The sequence below is a fragment of the Camelus bactrianus genome, chromosome 16 (genome assembly GCF_048773025.1).
Source record: "Camelus bactrianus isolate YW-2024 breed Bactrian camel chromosome 16, ASM4877302v1, whole genome shotgun sequence".
Taxonomy (NCBI): Eukaryota; Metazoa; Chordata; class Mammalia; order Artiodactyla; family Camelidae; genus Camelus; species Camelus bactrianus.
Genome location: NC_133554.1, coordinates 1,821,866 through 1,839,853, shown reverse-complemented (window position 1 = coordinate 1,839,853; position 17,988 = coordinate 1,821,866). Strand labels below are relative to the sequence as shown.

General features: G+C 47.4%; 1 protein-coding gene across 14 annotated transcripts in view; it reads right to left on the bottom strand.

Annotated features, from left to right (window-relative positions):
- The window catches only part of SPECC1 (sperm antigen with calponin homology and coiled-coil domains 1), a 188,651-nt gene that overhangs the window by 94,692 nt on the left and 75,971 nt on the right, over window positions 1-17,988 (bottom strand). The window contains exon 1 of one of the 14 annotated variants that reach the window (XM_074342068.1): window positions 13,399-13,598. The exons of the other annotated variants lie outside the window; for them this stretch is intronic. Within the exon in view, the coding sequence (XP_074198169.1) occupies window positions 13,399-13,438 (40 nt within the window). The 5' untranslated portion in view covers window positions 13,439-13,598. Of the gene's footprint in view, window positions 1-13,398; window positions 13,599-17,988 lie in introns of those variants that run through there. 14 annotated transcript variants of the gene reach the window in all.

Genomic DNA, 17,988 nt, shown 5'->3' with positions numbered 1-17,988 from the left:
AAGACACAAGAGACACACAGACAATTTTGCACGCGGCTTTGTCCGTCTACCTCCTCGTTGTCCACTTCTCGCCCTTGGATATAAAATCCTGACCATCCCATGCGAGCGGTGTCTGCACGATCCAGTGAGTCAGAGCACGACTCCCGAGCACCCCCCCGCACTCAGACGGCCAAGCTGGGCGGAGGGGCCCTAGCAACGTTTGTGACAGTGTCAGACAGCGGTGGGGACCGAATGTCTACCGTCGTATTGTGGGCCTAGATTAATTTCTCTAAACCTGGCTCTCAGACACTGCTCCTGGTAGACATGCCACTAAGCACAGTGGTTTTACAGCTAAAAGTGACCACGGTGCTCTCAAGGGTAACATAAGCAGCTCAACTAGCCGGAGGGGGGGCTTCTCTGGGAAGGATGGTCAGGGCCGACCATTCCACCTAAACATGAAATAAAGCAGAAGCCGTCAGGTCAGCGAGCAGCCTGCATTCCTTTCGTGCCAGGGCAAAGGCCAGACTTGTATTTTCCTTATTGTCTCCCTTTGTTTCCCAGACTAGCTCATGCACCCTTATTTGGAAGTTTTCCTTTCTGGCCTGCAATTGGGAAAAAATTAGTCCTCTAAAAATTCAAAAGGCTTTCTGGTCTGGCCTCTGTAAAGCAGCCCACAGAATCATGCACTTCTTCTAAAAGGTGGAAGGGACGTCGCAGACACAGCTCAGGCCCTCATTTCACCAACGTGAAAGCCCCACCAAGGTCAGGGAAGGAGAGACGGACCTCCGATGTCTGTCTCCACACCTGGGGCTTGGCCTAATCCCCAGCCGCTCACCTAGAGAAAATGCAGTTCACTTCATGTAATCCATGGAGAGTCCAGCTCACCAGAGCCTCTCCCTGCAGTGTGCACGCTGACTGTCTCTAGGTCATTCAGATCTGGCTCTCACAGCCTTGAGGGGAAGAAGAGATGGGAAGTTCTCCAGGGATGAACACAGTCATACCAGCGAGCCTCCCCGGAGACCCCAGCCCCACGTTTCACCCTCCCTTTCTCCTCCCCTCCTCCCCAGCCCCCCTCCACCCTAGAACCTCTCCTCCCTCACCTCCTCCAGGTCTGGCCCTGCTCCGTCCTCTCGTGGAAAAAGGCCTACAGTTTTTCTATTTCTCATCAACCCTGGCTCAGCCCAGCCCAGCCCAGCCCAGCCGGGAGGGCCACCCTGCAGCCGCACACACAAAAGAGCTCACCCCGGGGGAGAAGGGAGCCTGCCTGGGCTGGTGGGGAACGGTCTCCTTGGGGGGGACAAGATCTGAGCTGAGGCCTGAGAGGATGTGGTGCAGGACAAAGGTATAGCTCCTCTTCCGAACGGAAGCACCTTTGAGAGTAAAAATACTAGGAGCAAACTGACTCCTGATGGGCATTAACTGGTACCATCCGAGCCTCCCAGCTGGGCAACCTGTGGGGGTGGGCAGTGAAGCCCTGCGAGCAGAGCCTCCCAGGCCAAGGGCAGGATGAGGAGGGAGGTGTGGTCCCGGGATGCAGAGGAGCCCGCCCAGCACAGGCAGGACGCTGCAGGGGGCAGCGATGCCCTAGCTGAGACTCCCCTGCCGGCCACCCACCACCTGCCATATGTCATTAGCCGGGAAAAGGAAGCGATCTCCAGAGATGCTAAAAATGTCTGTGCCCCAAACTTCACTCTGTCATTCATGATTAGGAGAAGCACTTCTGGTTTAGACACAGTCCTGGCAGCTTCAGGTGCCAGAGTCCAGGCGCATGGGAGCAGACCGGCGGCCGCAGGTAAGCGAGGGGGTTCCAGAACGCTGAGCGGCCCATGACCCCGAGTGGACTGATCACAGCCATCAAGAAGCCTCAGGGCACCCCCCACCCCGAGTCAAGGCTGGTAATGGAACTGACATCCGTAGTACCGACCTGAGTGACAGGAAGAGTCAACGGAACGGGGGGGTGTTGGTGAGACTTTCCCAGAGTCTGTATCTGAAACGGTCAGCACAGGACTCTGGATACCAGAACTCCCCACAAAGAGGTCGGGTTTAGTGCACAGGTTATGGAATCACTGCTCCAGTTACTGTTATCGCTTCATTTTTGTTCTTTTTCCTTAATCACCTACCGTCACTGATTGAAAATCCCTACGAAGGCACAAGACACAAAAGCCACAGGAGGCCAGGACGTCGGGGAGGCTCTGGGGACACACACCACACACACAGAAACACACAAACAAAGGCACACACCCGCAAAAGGAGGCTGTTCCACCATGTCTCTGGGCCGGTTGCAAGCATATAATCCCCTGTGACTTCAGCACACTGCACTGCACTCAGATTGAAGGGTGAGAGCAGAGGAGACCACGATATAACTATAAATGGCTAATTTTCATAGTAGTTCTAGGACCGCTATGAATAGGCCCTTTATCTGTTTATAAATCAGAAGGGGTCAGACTGCTGATAATTTAGCCTTCCAGATTTGGGGTTTGCTTTTTTTTTTTAATTTGGCCACTGGTGCTAGAGAGAAAAGCAGGACCAATCAGAGGAAGGAGATGAACTTCTTGGCAGATAAAACAAAGGGGATTTTCAAGGGCTCCGGAGGTGGCTGGCGCTGGTTCTTTCCTGGGTACAGTTTCAGGTCGAGACTCAGGACCACTGTCCAGGTTTATCCTGACCCCTAATCTCAACACTCAACCATAATAAGGTTCAATTTGGAACAAGCAGCTGGCAATGAGGGAGGGGAAAGAGACTAATGTTTCTAGAGGAACAGAGCAAGGGTTTTAAAAAAACGAGCACGGGCCTCAGAGCCGGCAGAGAACATTCAGGAAGAGATCTGAGTTGCGAGCTGGGGGCGGTGCGTGAGTGCGGCCTCGGAGCCGGCAGGGCGGGTGGGCGGGCGCCCCGCCGGCCCCTCCAGCAGCCGCTGGCCCAGGGCACCTGGGTCATCTCCGCAGTGGGATGCAAGGGGGAAAAGCTCTGTGAAACAAGCTTTTCTGAATTTCAGAACATTGAATGATTTTTTCAATATCAATTTTTTTCTTTTTTGGGGGGGGAAGGGGGAGGTAATTAGGGTTATTAGTCTATTTTTGATGGAGGTACTAGGGAATGAACCCAGACATCACGCATGCTACGCATATGCTCTACCACTGAGCTATACCCTCCCCTCTTAAATATCAATTTTAAATATTTGGCCAGCCACATTAATCTTGAAATAGCAAACCTACTTTCTCCTGATAATTAAAAAATGTCTTGGAAATACAAGGGACAGCGGTCACCGGCTCAACAAAACCCTGCTTTTTGTGAGCACTTCTGCAGAGGGCGGGGACCACGGCGGTGAGGAAGGCGACCACGGGGTCTCACGTGGATCCTGCTCAGCTGGGAACAGAGTGCCCGGAGGGGGGACCCTGGGGCCTGATGGCTGGGCGGGAAGGGGGCAGACAGCCTGGGACGGAGCATCTCGTAGAGGGAAGTGGCCGAGTGAAGACCACCAGCAGGCAGGGTCTGGGTGGAGGACGGTCTGGGGAAGTGCTCTGTCGTGGGATGGCAAGGACCTCGTAAGGATGCGCTGAAACCTTCCAAATTCTCCATTTTTCTGCGCTGCTTCTATGACACTATAACCCAGGCTGGTCTCGGACAACTGGAGCCGGATAAACACTTAAAGAAAATAAAACAATTCAACAGCCTAGAAATCTCATACCTAAAGCACATTGCGGGGAGGAGGGTACAGCTCGGTGGTAGAGTGCGTGCCTAGCAAGCATGAAGGCCTGGGCTCAACTCCCAGCATCTCCACTAAATAAATAAACCTAATTACCTCCCCCCATAAAAATAAAATAAAATAAAGCACACTGAGGGCCACACACAGCACAGCTGAGATCCCAGCCACCTCCATCCCCAAACACTTCTCCGAGTGGGAAAGTTGAAAAGCCTACGAACAAAGTCGCTGAACATTAACGGCAGCAGAAACCCTGCTTTGCATATGAGGCCCCGGGGACCAAAAAAACTTCAACTGATAATTAGCACTTTTCACGCTAAAGAAATTTTTTTTCCAAGAGCAGGATTTAGAAAAACTTGATTTAAAGTTTCATGATAAGGTGAACATTTTCAAATCTGTCACATCCTTATGCCTAAAAAGAAAATCACCACCTCGGAGGGATGCCCAAAGGCATTTTACAGAACTCAGCAACTATTTCTGACTTCAAAGCCCTTAACACGTGAAGGCTAAGTCCTCCGCGTAACAGGGGACACCCACCTGGTCATCAGGAGCGTCCTGCTCCGAGCACAGAGCTCCCAGTTTATCACAGAGGCGCTGACGTGCCCCATCTCCACAGCTTTTGTCCACTTTGTTCTCGTTGGGAACGCGACCTTTGAATAAACCCTCGCTCCTGGTTATCACTAACCTAAAGAAAGTCACTGTTCTGTACAGATCTCCCTACGCACATGTACACACGTATGTGCGTGTCCACACATACATGAACACACACACACACACACATATACACACATTTCCAAGCTAGTTACCGTCCTGCATTCTCACTAGTTCTAACAGTTTTTCAGTTGGCCTTTCTAACAGAATTACAGTCCCTATAAATAATGCTAATTTTGTCTCATTTTTACTAAATATTTTTTTAAATGTCACTGCTTTGGCTAGTCTATCTGAAAACAATGTCCTCTATGGGCACCACTGTTTTTTTCCTGACCTCAGCAGGAATGTTTTTAGTTTCCTGTTACGCATGGTGTGTGCAGCTTTCAGACCATTTTATTTATTATTTTAAGAAAGAATCCATTCATTCCCATTAAATGTTTATAAGGTAGATGTTAAATGTTATTAAATGCACTACTGACATACAGCAAAATGAAATGTTTTTCTCTTTAAATTTACTGATGTAAATTCTATTTATATAACAATATTATTGTATTCTTGGAATGAGTTTTTTTTTTTTTTAACCAACGGCGTAGTACTTTACAAAGACATCACTGGATGAAATTTGGCTTTCATTTCAGTTGGGATGTGCACATCCACCCTAGGGGGACTGTCCTCTGGCTTTATTTTCAGCTGAGTCGCTGAAAGGCTTTGGTCTCAGGAGAAGCATTAACAGTATTATCACCGCTTCTGATCAAATAAATAGGAATGCTTTCCACCTTTTATGTACCTTTCAAGTTCCTATTATTTGAGTAGCAGTTTTACAGTTTTGGCCAGATTCACATTTACCTGTCCTATTATATATTTAATACTTTCTGCATAAACTTAACATTGACTAACTTTTTTTAAACCTAACCTTGTCCTAAGCAACATAGACTATATATATACACACACACACATACATATGATCTATATAATTGAATATATAATTTTTCTAACACATTCTAAGTTATTAAAATAAAAACCAGTCATCTGTATACACCTTAAATACTACCTGTACCTTCTATAATACAATAATCTTTGGGAAACAGTGCATTAGACAACTTGATCTAGCAGAGATACTCTATTTTTCTGATATTTGAAAACCTTTACCTACAGCACCATCTGGGTTCAGGATTCTTTCTGGAGCTTTTCTCTTAGGTCACTTAGGGACGTCTGCCAAGATTACATCTCCACCCAAGTGCTTCATTGCTTCGTGAACTGATTTTGGTAGCTTCATTTTTCCTAGAGAATTTCAATTTCATCAAAAAATTCTATTTTTTTATTCTATTTTTTTAAATCTCCACGTCTCTGATTATATATATTCTGACATTGCTAATTTGGGGTATCTGTGTTTTTCTTTTTTTTCTCCTTAAACTACAGCTTTATCTGCTTCAGTGTTTTAACAAAGGATCACTCTTAGATTTTTCAATTCTACTGTTTTTTTTTCCTTTTTGTTCATTCATCTGTTCATCTAACAAATATTTACTGAGTGCCCGCCATGTGCCAGGCAATGTTCCAAGAGCTGCTGGTAACAGAGAGAAACAGACGCGGCCACATCTTCACTAGCTCCTGCCCGCTGTAAGAACGCCCTCCCATTTCCCCAGATTTCTCTGTCGTTTATTTTCCAGTTTTCTGCATAAAGCACTTACTTCACTCGCGGTAACGAAGGCACTTGGAGGAATGGATTCACTTACTGTTTGGAACTAGATGAAGGCTTTCACAATTACTTTTCTAAATGGTCTATTATTATAGTTTCCACTTCCTATTTGGGTCAAGTTTTCCAAATGGATTTTTTTTAGGTATAGTTGACACCTAACATTATATTAGTTTCAGGTATCCAGCACGATGATTCGATCTCTGTCTACACCGTGAAACGAGCACCACAGTGAGTCTGGTGTCCACCCAGTCACCATCCAGTTGCAAAATGACCTGCTCTCTCAGCAACTTTCAAATAAGCAACACAGTATCATTAACTGTGTCACTGTGCCCTGCCCGCATGGGTTGAGTTTTTAAAGTTCCAGTCTTTATTACCTACAGTTTCGTGGCATTATGCTCACACGGTGACCAGTAAAATCTCCCTGCAGAGGCACTGATCAGGTTTTCTTCCTGGTCTGGATCACAGCAATGGTTTAACCATTCCATGAACGGTCTAGAAACACTGCTTGTGTAAGACACACTGTTGAATTCTCTCATATCACGTGTGCGATTTCCAGGCACTTCTAATAGCTTTTGCTTTAATCACGTCCACAGTTTTGCCGCTGTGCTGTGTTCTGTAACTGCTACTTTTGCTTCTGGAATTGTACCTTTGTCAGCACAGAAGGTCCCGTCTGACTGAAGGCGCTCTGGGGGGGGGGGTGTCTTTACCTGACACTCCTGTTTCGGTAGTCCGCTGCCAGTCAGACAAAGCCACAGGAGATATCCACAATTAAGTCACATTCTGCTTCATTATCAAGAAAGATACCGCCTTCAGAGACAGAAAGCGTAAGAAAAGCAGGTAGGGTTGATCAAGTCAAAGGTCGTCTGGGTCTGAGGGGAGAATATTCACGTACTTTAAATGCCAACGAAGTGCTAACTCCGATCAGGTGATATGGCCATTTGAATGGAGGTCTCGGACCGCTATCAGGAGATAAAAGAATTCAGTAAAATATAAACGGAACTGAAGGCAGACGGGCATTATGACCACTTCCTTCTTCCATTTTTGAAGCCAGTGTCACAGAGAGACGACAGAGATTTTGAAACTAGAATTCTATACCCTGGCAAACTATCAGAAAGGCTGAAGGCAAACAGAGAAACCCTCAGATAAAGGGTGAGTCGGGGCAGCAGGCATCGGCGATCTGTGTACGTGCTCAGCCAAGCCGCTCCAGAACGGGTCCCTGCGCAGCCAAGGGGGCTCCGGGGGAGAGTCCTGCCCCGCCCCTGCCAGAGCGCTCTGTCAGTTAAAAACCCCAGCAGGCTGAGAAGGCAGCCCCTAAATCGTATGGGATAACAGCCAATACTGTTTATTATTTGGAATAAAACACTTACTCACGTCTTTTAATTTGACAAAGGTTTAGAATCAAGTAAAGGAATTTTCAAAAGAATTAAACAAGTAGTAATAGCATCACGTATTAAGAAACACCTACACTTTGGAATTACGTGCTTGATGTTTAACAGAATTGGACCCACTGAGAGCTGCAGCTCAGCCTCACGATTCCAACTTAAACTGTGTCATTAATTGAAAACGTGCACCTACTTTCACACACACGGACAACGCGTGAGTGTCCTGGAATGCATAAGAGGACTGAATCACCAGGTTTTTAAGAGTCATTACTAAATTTATAAGACTTTTAAAAACCAGGCTTGTTTGTCAGTAGGACTCTAACAGGAACCTACACATACCACATTAATATACGCAATTTAAAATATTTAAAATTTATTAACTAAGTTTATAAATGGGATCGAATATTAATCAAAGATCTCCTTAAGCAATGATTACTAAACTTCACTGAACTTATAAATACAATTAACAAGGTGCTGAACCTGAAAGCTTAAAAAAATAGTTTTTTATTATTCACAACTGTCGTTGACTTAATTTAAAAAATCAAAGGAACATCTGAATATGCTTTTCTGGACCATACAAACATTGTTTTCTGATTTAATCTAGAGGAGGGGGCTCTTTTTTTAAAATGAGTTTAACCCATTCACATCCATTATCCACAGACATCTGCTATTACTTATATTTTTTTACTATGTGTTATCATTGATCTTCGATACACACATCTTCTTAATCCTAAAAGGGTGCATTTTCCAAAGCATCTGAAACTCTTCTGTGGATCAAGATACATCTGAGAAAAACACATGCTACATTCTCTTCCTTGCGAATATTGTAAAAACTCTGATGAGTCCTTAAAATCCAAAATTAATGACAACAGAGGCCATTAATTCATTTGCTCAAGCCCCCAACCAACTCCTCCCACCCTTAACTTAACCCCAAACCCCAAACTTCTAGAATAAGACAAAACAGAGGAAATAGAAAATACAATTGATGACATTGTAAAAGTCAACAGGAAAACGAAGAAAGTGAATACAGAGGTGGTACACTATGGAAAAGTGTGGTGACAGAGGGAATCACAGGAAATACTCCAACCAAAGCAAAGGGGATGCAAAAGGAGAAAAAGGATTCAAGAAGTAGTGAGCTCACCCGAGAGCGAGACAGGACCAGAGGCAACCGAGTTCAAACCAAAAGGCCAAGTCGGAAGGCGGGGAACAGTAGCAACGAAAGCGTCAGGGTGCGGCTCGTTCTGACCCACCGTGCGTCTCAATCTGGGAACGACCCTGGCAGCCCTCCGAGGTAGGCTGCACCCCTACCCTCTTCGCTCGGCGGAAACACCGATGGTTCCAGGAGCTTGAATCGCTCGCCCGAAGTCTCAGAGCCACCAGTGACAAAAGTAGCATCTGCCTCCAGAGCCTGAACTCTCAACCATCACCCTTTCCAGCTCCAAGAAGAAAATGAATTCTCTACAGCAATTTGTAAAACCGAGAAGCTGGACAACAGGGTAACAGAATGTTAAGGCAATTTTTAAAGCAAATGACTATAATACTTGTACCAACTCTTTTCCAAACTCTTTACTCCTTCTTTTTCCGTTTTAAAGTAATATTGTCTGTCACAGAGGACAAGTTAAGCGACGTGAAAGTACATGTCTTTTTCTCTGCATCTAAAGGCACTCCCTGGTTCTCCAGGACATTATATACATGGGACCCTAATATTTTAAATGCTGATTGGTTTTCAATTTTTAGAATCAACCTAAAAACAACACACGGAAGATTTCAATAACACTGATTATGAAACAGAACATTCCAGCCATGTAGAATTTCAGAGGCAGACCAACAGCAGGGTACAGAGGATGTAGCGAAAAGGCAGGAGAAACTTAGGGATGGTACACCCTCATTCACCTCGCCAAGGGCTCTGTTTAAAGCTGGCTAGTCAAGAAAGACAGGTGGTAAACAGATTTCCTTAGAATTTTTAAAGTTCTTTCCTAAGGTATATATATATCAGTGATTTATCCATGTCTCTGCATACCTAAATCTGTTGAACATACCAATAAGTGGTTCTCACAACTGAAAAATAAAAGCACAAAAAAAGTTTATACTCTTGTACACAGAAGATCACCTTGAATTAAACTGGATCTCACTAAGGGCGCAGCACAGCTACAGACTCACCACCTACTACACGATTAGCTTCTCACATACAAACACTGCCATGTTTGCCTTGTGCTTCAGAGCCTGTGTGTCCAAGTTGCCCATTTTAAAGTTTTTTGAATGAAAATCTCACATAGCAAAGTTAAAAGAATTTCACAGTGAACAGCTTACACCCAAGACCTGTATTCCACCATTAACATTTTACTCCACTAACAGATTTAGAAAACTTAAGTATGACTTGCAGGAATCAGGGAGGGGAGGAATAGAGTAGTAAAAATGCACTTAATTCCTCAGCTTTCACAGTGAGGGCTGGTAGACAGCCTTGAAAGCTAATAAATCAAGAAAGCAGCAGAGGTACAACACATCAGGTAGAATTACAGAGATAACCACCATTTCGTTGAAATGCATTAAAAAATAAGAGGGACAGACGGATGGACAGTAGGATAAAAATAAGGAGAAAAGCAAACATAGCAAAGTGTTAATCGTTGAATCTATGTCGTGGGTTCATGGCTGTAAACTACATATATGCCTTTCACTTTTTCTGACTAACATTAGAAAATATTGACACAAATGTGGCTGAGCGTGGGTATCACATCCGTGCTGCCCTCTGCTTGGCCCTCCTCCCAGCCCTCAGCACCCAGGCAGAGTCTGGCCAGAGGGAGGGGCGGGAAGGATGGGCACCACTTCCGGGCGGCCCTACAACCCCTGCGGGATGCTCCGCGCCCTCTCCCTTCTCCTGACTGCCAGCTGGGGAGCCAGACACTGAAGGTGGACGTTCACCAGCCTGAGTCTTCAACAATCATACCACTCCCCGGACAGCTTGCAACTCCCCAAAGGGGAGAAAGCAACTTTTACTGTCTTAAGAGGCCGTTTTGGGATTCATCTTTAACCACAGTTAGCATTAACTATAACTAATTCAGAGTGGTACCTGAAGGAGTATGGGTAGAAGCTTTTACTTTGTGTCTTGTGGTTTGTATCCATTCTTTAAACACGTGAATGCAAATTTAAAGCAAATAGTAAGCAGCTAGCAGCTAGCAGCTAGCAGTGAGGCCAGGAAAAGCCTTCTAAGCTCACCTTCTACTGAGGCCTCCTTTAAAATACTGGGCACCTTTGCGTGACCGTACAAAGGCAAAACTGCAAAATGGCACCCCTTCCTCTGGATTGCTACAACCCCACCTGGGCCCACTCATTGCTTTATTCCTTTGAACAGTGCACAACCTGCACAACTGTCCGTGGCAACCCTCTCTGACAACGCAGGCACTGACAACCTGCCTGGAAATGGAAGGACCGTTAACTGGGACCTTCCAGGAGGTAAGAGATATGGTCATCAACATGTTCTGATTCCAGCTGCCCTCATTCACACAAAGATCAAGTCTTTTACTTGGTCCATTTCTCTTTTCCATCCTCTGATACCACAGTAAGTCACGATGACTCAACTCAGAGGACGGCAGACTCCACAAAGGGTGGGGACGGGGGTAGGGCAGGGTTTGAGATGGGGATTTTACCTCATCTGCCTTTTAAATAGCCCCTCCCTGTCCAAGCAACTGAGGTCCCACGGGAGTCAGCCACGAGGTGTGCTGCCTGGATCTCTATTCGAGAAAAGAACTTGGCGTTCAGCTGCAAGGGCTGCCGTTAGCTGACACCTCCAGCTGTTGGTGCCACCAAGGCTCAGCTTGGCCTCTGAGCTGAAGGGCACATTCCTCCCAGGCAGCCTCCAGCAAGGACTGACCCAGCCACAGGACGAGGGACTGGCCACCTCCGCCTGACTCGGGACTCCTTTAACGGCCGGTCTGCTCTGGGCACCCCAGGCAGCTGCCAGGGCCTGGTCAGACCCGCACGGTTCTCTGCCCAAACAGCCGCCGCCTCCCCTTCCTGTCTGGGTGTTGTGTCTGCACCATGGTCTACAGGCCTTCCCGGCCCATTCTGCTTCCTACCCCTTTGGTCTTTCTCAGGGGGTACTCTCCAATAACACTCTTTCATTCCCAATGCTGTTGAAGGGTCTGCACCCCACAAGGACAAAACTGACATGACCCAGGAACCGTGAAAATCAGACTTGGGTCTTGCTCTGCCTCCTCCAGCCCCCTTGTGTCCCCCTTACCTCTACCAAGCCCCTTTGGGCCCCTTGCTCCGATGACCCACTGAAGCACTTGTTCTGATCCTAGTCCAGGGTTCCACCACTGCCAGTGGGAGGCCCCCACCACCATCCCAGCCCCGTGCACGGTAATGCAGACAGCGGATATGCGAATCTTTAACAAAACTCTGATTCCCAGGGTCTCATAGGGACAGTCTAGAGCCTTTCATCACAGCACTGAGGTCACTCAAAGTTATACACACACTTTCAGCTAACAACAGCCTAGCATTTAAAGTCTTTCCTGAGACTTTATAATCAGGTGTCCTTACTGGCAGCTAATCAGACTGAGTTCCCATTCTGAAACTATACGCCCTCTTCGAAAAATGCAGCAAAATAAAGCACTGGCATAGTGTCCTGTCCATCCCCTATCTATTAGTGTTTTAAAAAGCAAGGTCACTTAGAAACTGGAATACAAGCACCCAAATAACTCAAAAACTCTAGCAAGCGGGCAGTGTCTTCACAGTTTTGACACTAAGGAAAGAGCACAGGGGTTTTCACAATACCTGGGCAGGGATGTGCTAGTGCGAGGTGCTCTTAAAATGTTACAGATCGTCTACCTAGTCGTTTATCATGGAGCTGCTTATGACAAAGGCATTAATTTGCAAACATTGCCTATTTCACCCCAAGAAGTTTGGGTAGGTGCTGTGTGGTTTAGAGTCACCCCTATGTAATCCATGCAGTGACCCCATCTCTGGAGTTTTCCATCCTGGTTGCTCTGCCAGTCCAACGTCCCACAGCTGCCTGGGAGGCACCCACCTCCGCCCAGCCGCAAGGTCACGGCCTGCCCCGGCGTGGCCTCCCTGCCACAGTGAGTGAAGAACAGAAGATGCAGGCCAAGAGACCCAAGTCTTAGTGACAGCTCCGCCCCCCATTCCTGGCCTGTCACCTGGACAAGCGGCTCCACCTCTTAGGGCTTCAATTTCCTCAAATGCAGATTTAAGAATGACTCCCTGGAAAAAGTATTTAGCATTCTAACTTTATCACAGATACACACACCTGTCACCTGCCAGCCCAGGCCTCCAGCCCTAGGTTTACCATCTCTCCCAAACCAGCCAGGGGGCACCTTGGAGGCCAAATTAAATCCCATTTGCCTCTGCGACGGTACAGAAATGTTCCGTCTTGTTTTTAAATGCAACCCCGTAGTCACCAGCATCTAAATCTGTGTGGGAGGCCAGGAGGACCAACCGGGACATGAAACCCAGAGGCCAGCTGACTCTCCGCCGAGCTCGCTCAGTTGGAGGAAATAAAATTTTGATAAACCAGAGAAGCGCCTGGTATTCCAGAATAAGCACCGGCTATTCTGAGTAAGAGACAGTCACAACCCGGCCGCGGGCCTGAGGCTGAGTAACAGATCTGCTGACGGGCCGCCCCTTCCACGGGACTCTGGAAAGTGTGCGACACGCACAGGAACGAAGACCAGAAGCGCGGCCGGAGCCCCGGGAGTCCGCGCCCAGCGCCCGCGCGCCCGGCCCGCCGGCGGCCCGCCCCCGGCCCCGCGCCCCCGGGGCTCCAGGTGAGCCGGCGGCACTTCCTCGTCGCGGCGCGGGCACAGGTGATTGCACAAGCCCCGGGCGCATTCCAGAGGCGGGACTCGCGGCCGGGAAGTTCGCGGCTCCGCGCGCCCCTCGGCGCCCGCGGGCGGCGCGGCCCGGCGGAGGCGGTGGGGGAAGGGCGCCCGGCGGGAGGGGGCGCGGCGACCCCCGCCCACCGCACAGACCTGCTTCGGGGTCCTCGGGCCGCCCCGAGTGGTTGCCCATGCTCGGCCGCCTCGAGCCGCGGCCGGCTGGCCGCCTCGGACGGCGTGTCCACCGCGCGGCAGCTCGCGCCGGCCCGGACTGGCGAGGCGGCTGCGTCCGGCGGGTCCGCTCCAGTCAAAGAAAGGGCCGGCGCCTCCAGTCCCCGCGGCCGCCCGGCCGCTCCGCGCCCGCTCATCTGCATGCGGCCCGCCCACCTCATCTGCATACCGCCCCTCGCGGGCCCGCCCACCTCGACTCCGGCGGCCAGCCGGCCCGACACGGCCTGCGTATCTGCATACCGCCCGCCCACCTCATCTGCATACCGCCGGCCCACCTGATTTGCATGTCGTCCCTGAGCATCCGAGGGGTCCCTCCCAGGCGGGGGAGGGACGCGCCCGCTGCCCGACTTCCGGCCTCTAGGGGCGGACGCCGCGAACTGCAGCTGGACACTGGCCTGGAAAATCCCCGCTGCGGGGAGGCTGAGGCCGAGCGTCCCGAGAAAGGCGCGGTCCTTCAGGAAAACCTGGGCTTAGCATGCGACAGGCGCTTCCGAAGTATTTTGGGGTGTTGGTAATTAGTCCGTTTTGGAATGAATGAGCAGACGAACAAACAACTTGAGGGACGGAGGTGGTGAAGAAAACGCTTTAACGAAGACTTGCCGGCTTTCCAAGATGAATACTGCCACTCGTTATAAAAATTCATGCCAATCCTAAACAGAAACTGCTATCAGAAATGACTGACTTATGGAAATTACCCCGAACGACTTTCATGGTTAGCCACACAGTGAAATGCTTAGAACTCACTAAGTCCTGCAGCAAAAAGCATCTCATGGGCAGTAAAACCATGAACGGGACGGACTGGCCCCGTCTCCTGCATCACGTGAACCCTGGTCCGCCTCAGCTGTCATTCAGCATCGAGTCACAGCAGTTTATTCCTTTGGCTTCCGGGACACGACATTCTCCTGGTTTTCTGCCCACCTCCCCAGTCCTCCTCTCAGTCCCCTTCATTGGTTTCTCCTCATCTCCTGGACCTCTAGACCCCAAGTGCCCTAAAGCTCGGTCATCTCTGTCCAATCTAGTCATCGCCTCTGTCTGACTTGCTCATCGCAGCCAACCTGTGGCTTTTAAATACCACCTGTATACCTTCAGCCCAGTCCTGCCTTCTGAACTCCAGACTCCCCTGTCCAACTACCTTCTTGACACCTCCTCTTTGATGTCCTAACAGGCACCTTCAGGTTAACGGGAACAAAACCGAATTCCAGACTTCTTCCATCCATGTCTCACGTAGTCTTTCCATCTCAGTAAATGGAATATGTCGAGACATATGTGGCAAATGCCACTGTATCTCAGTGCTCCTCACCACCACAGCATCACTGACCAGGATGATGGCAGCTGCCTCCCAGCCAGTCTCCCTTCTTCTGCCCTGCCTCTTTATCCTGTAATCTTTACACAACAGAGTGACAATCCTAAAACCCAGGTCAAATCATACAACACCTCTACTCACACACTCCAATGGCTTGATGTCTCACTCAGAGGAAAAGCCAAAGCCCTGATAATGGCTTCTAAGGCCCCTCCCTCCACCAGGGGACTCGCCTTTCCCCTCTCACACTGCTCCTCAAACCAGCTCAGTTGTTCCCACCCCAGGGCCTTTGCACTTGCTGTTCCCTCTGCCTGGAAAGCCTTTCCCCACATTCCTACATTACACAGACCATATGGTTCACTTGCTCTCACTTCTTCAGTCTCTGGTCAAATTTCATTCATTCAGTTAAGGAGGGCTTCTCTTGTTACACCACACAAAATAGTAAATCAGACCCTCAACACACACACTCCTCTGCTTTGTTGAACTTTGTGACATTTACTACCATGTAGTAGACAATATACTTGTTTATTGGTTTACTGTCTCTCCAAACATCATGAGAGCGGAGAATGGCTGTACCATAAACAAATCAGCTCTTACACATTACTTACTTTCAGTAATAGTGCCACAAGGCAGTTTCTCCAACAAAACTAGTTGGTCAGAGGCAGGAGTCATAGTTCTGTTTCTGTAACCTACGAAACCTGGCACAACACAGAACACACCGGAGCTAATGGACTAAGGAAGATACATCACATAAGGAAGATTTTTAGAGCAGAAACGCATATGAGGTCAAGTACAAGTCCCCCGCCCTGTCAAAAGACGAAGAAAAGGCCCAAAACAGATGGTCAATCTCCCAAAATATTTATGGAGCAACAGACAAAGGCTGAATTTGTGAATGCCGTGACAGTGCCGGAGCTTCAATTTATGGAACAGTTACCTACTGGTCCAGAGAGTCTGGGAACCTGATGGGCCATCTCATTAATCCCATCAAGTGTTATGCAATGAACGTGCGTCCCTTTATGAAAACTGGACAAGATACCAATCCAAGATACATACCCGACAACTATGGCTCTTTTATAGTCTAAAATATTTACTCAAGTCCTGTGTGTATTTTATCTCTGTAACATCGTTGTAATCTTGTCTCTCTCGTCTTTGCTGGAACTTGTTTATTTTGGGCCTTTCATTCTCACAAGGATGAATTAGCATCAGCTTCCCACTGACTTGGGGTTCCCAGTTTTGCTCAAACCCCTCCCCACCTCGATTTATCAAGGATGCAAGATAAACAACAAGGTCCTTGGTATAGCACAGGGAACTATAGTCAATATCCTGTCACAGTCTATAATAAAAAAGGATATGAAAAGGTACACACACACACACACACACACACACACACACACACACACACACACCTGAATCACTGTGCTATACACCAGAAATTAACACAATGTTGTAAACCAACCACAGTGTTGTAAACCAACTATACTTCAATTAAAAAAAGATTCAGTGTGAAATTGGAGGGAAAAAAAAGAAGGCAAATCCAACTTTATCACACCTCTGCTTAAAAGCTCCCCAAGGCTTCCCTCTACCCTTAGGACAAAGTCCCCAGTTCTTCCCTACGGTGTAATCTTGTACCGCACCTCCACACCTGTCAATCCAGCCTCATCTTACAAAAGTACACCATCCCTTTATCTCCCAGCGACATGGCCAGTTGTGGTGCCTGGAAAACACCCTACTGCCTTGGGCCTCGGTGCCTTCCTATCTGCGATGTGCCCTCTGATGCGGTACCCTTCTAACCTGACCACCTGGCAAATGCCTGTCCTTTCTTCTAAATTCTTGGTCCAGCATCGCTTCCTCCAGGGAGCCTGCCCACCCTAGCCAGAATTAAATCCCCTACTGTACTTCTGTACCTTGTAAATGTGTGTATGTTCCCACAAAATCACATTATGTAAACTATTCTTCTTTAGAAGACTATGAACTCTTTGAGTAGCAGTGATGCTGTCTTAGTCATTTTTGCCTCCATAAACTCTAATAAATACTGAAGTAAATAACATATTTATTTACTCTATAATCAACAAAAACGCTAACTTCTCAAACAAAATAGCCATCAGTTCACCTGAAGGGTTCTTTGATATCCAGAGAAATCCTTGTTGTTGAAATAAGACTAAACATTATTTTTTAAAATCAAGTATGCCCAAATAATTAATGTTTAATTTTAACAAAATTCAAATGAATCATGAATGTCATGCATTTAATTCCAAAGTTCACCTGGAGGAAAAAAAGCATGGGAAAATCTAAGAAAATCTGGAAGAGAGAGAATAGAGATTTGTCTTATTAGAAATAAAAACATGCCATAACGTTACATCAGAAAAACAGTGTGGTTACAACAGAGCGGAAATTCCCCAAAAAACAGATTTAAAAGAGTTTAATATGAAGTAGGACTTCAAGTGGAATGCAGACTGTATCTCACTCTTTATGTCAAAAATAAATTCCAATTCAATATAAATTTAAGTGTAAAATACACAAAGATAAAAGTCCCAGAAATAAACATGGATGAATATTTTTATAATGCTGGAGGGGGAAAGCCTTCTTTATTGTTCAGTTTTTCATTTTGAGCATTTCCAAATTCATGGAAAAGTGGGAGAACCACGATGGCACCTCTGTTCACCTGCATTTACCAATGATACATTTTATCTCCTTTACTTCTCTCCACCCCTCTCCATTTTCCGTCCCATCGACTCCTTTGAGAGCACGTTGCCGACATCATGAGGCTTCACCTCCAAGTACTTCCAGCATGACCCCCGGCAGCACTCTCCTGCAGCAGCCTTATCACAACCCACGGAAAATCATATGTTCAAAATATGATACAGTATACAGTCTGTACTAAAATTTCCCTATGTCTCCAAAGTTCTTTGTTTTCTTTCTTTCTTTTTTTTTTTTTCAAAAACCACCAGGATCCAATCAGCATTAAATACTATTTATGGAAGACACATCCTGAAACAGCCTGGACCAATGCTAGTTTTAACATGGTCACACGGTTTTGAAAGGAGGTGAACACACTCCTTGTGATCATTCCTGAGGGCGTGACCTCACGACGCACAGCACTCGCCCTCACTGAAAACACAGGTTTTAAAGAGAGCCTCAGAAGCAGGTTGTGGGAATCACAACTCGGGGCAAATGACAGCCACCTGCCCGAGGTTACGTGATTAGGACGGAAT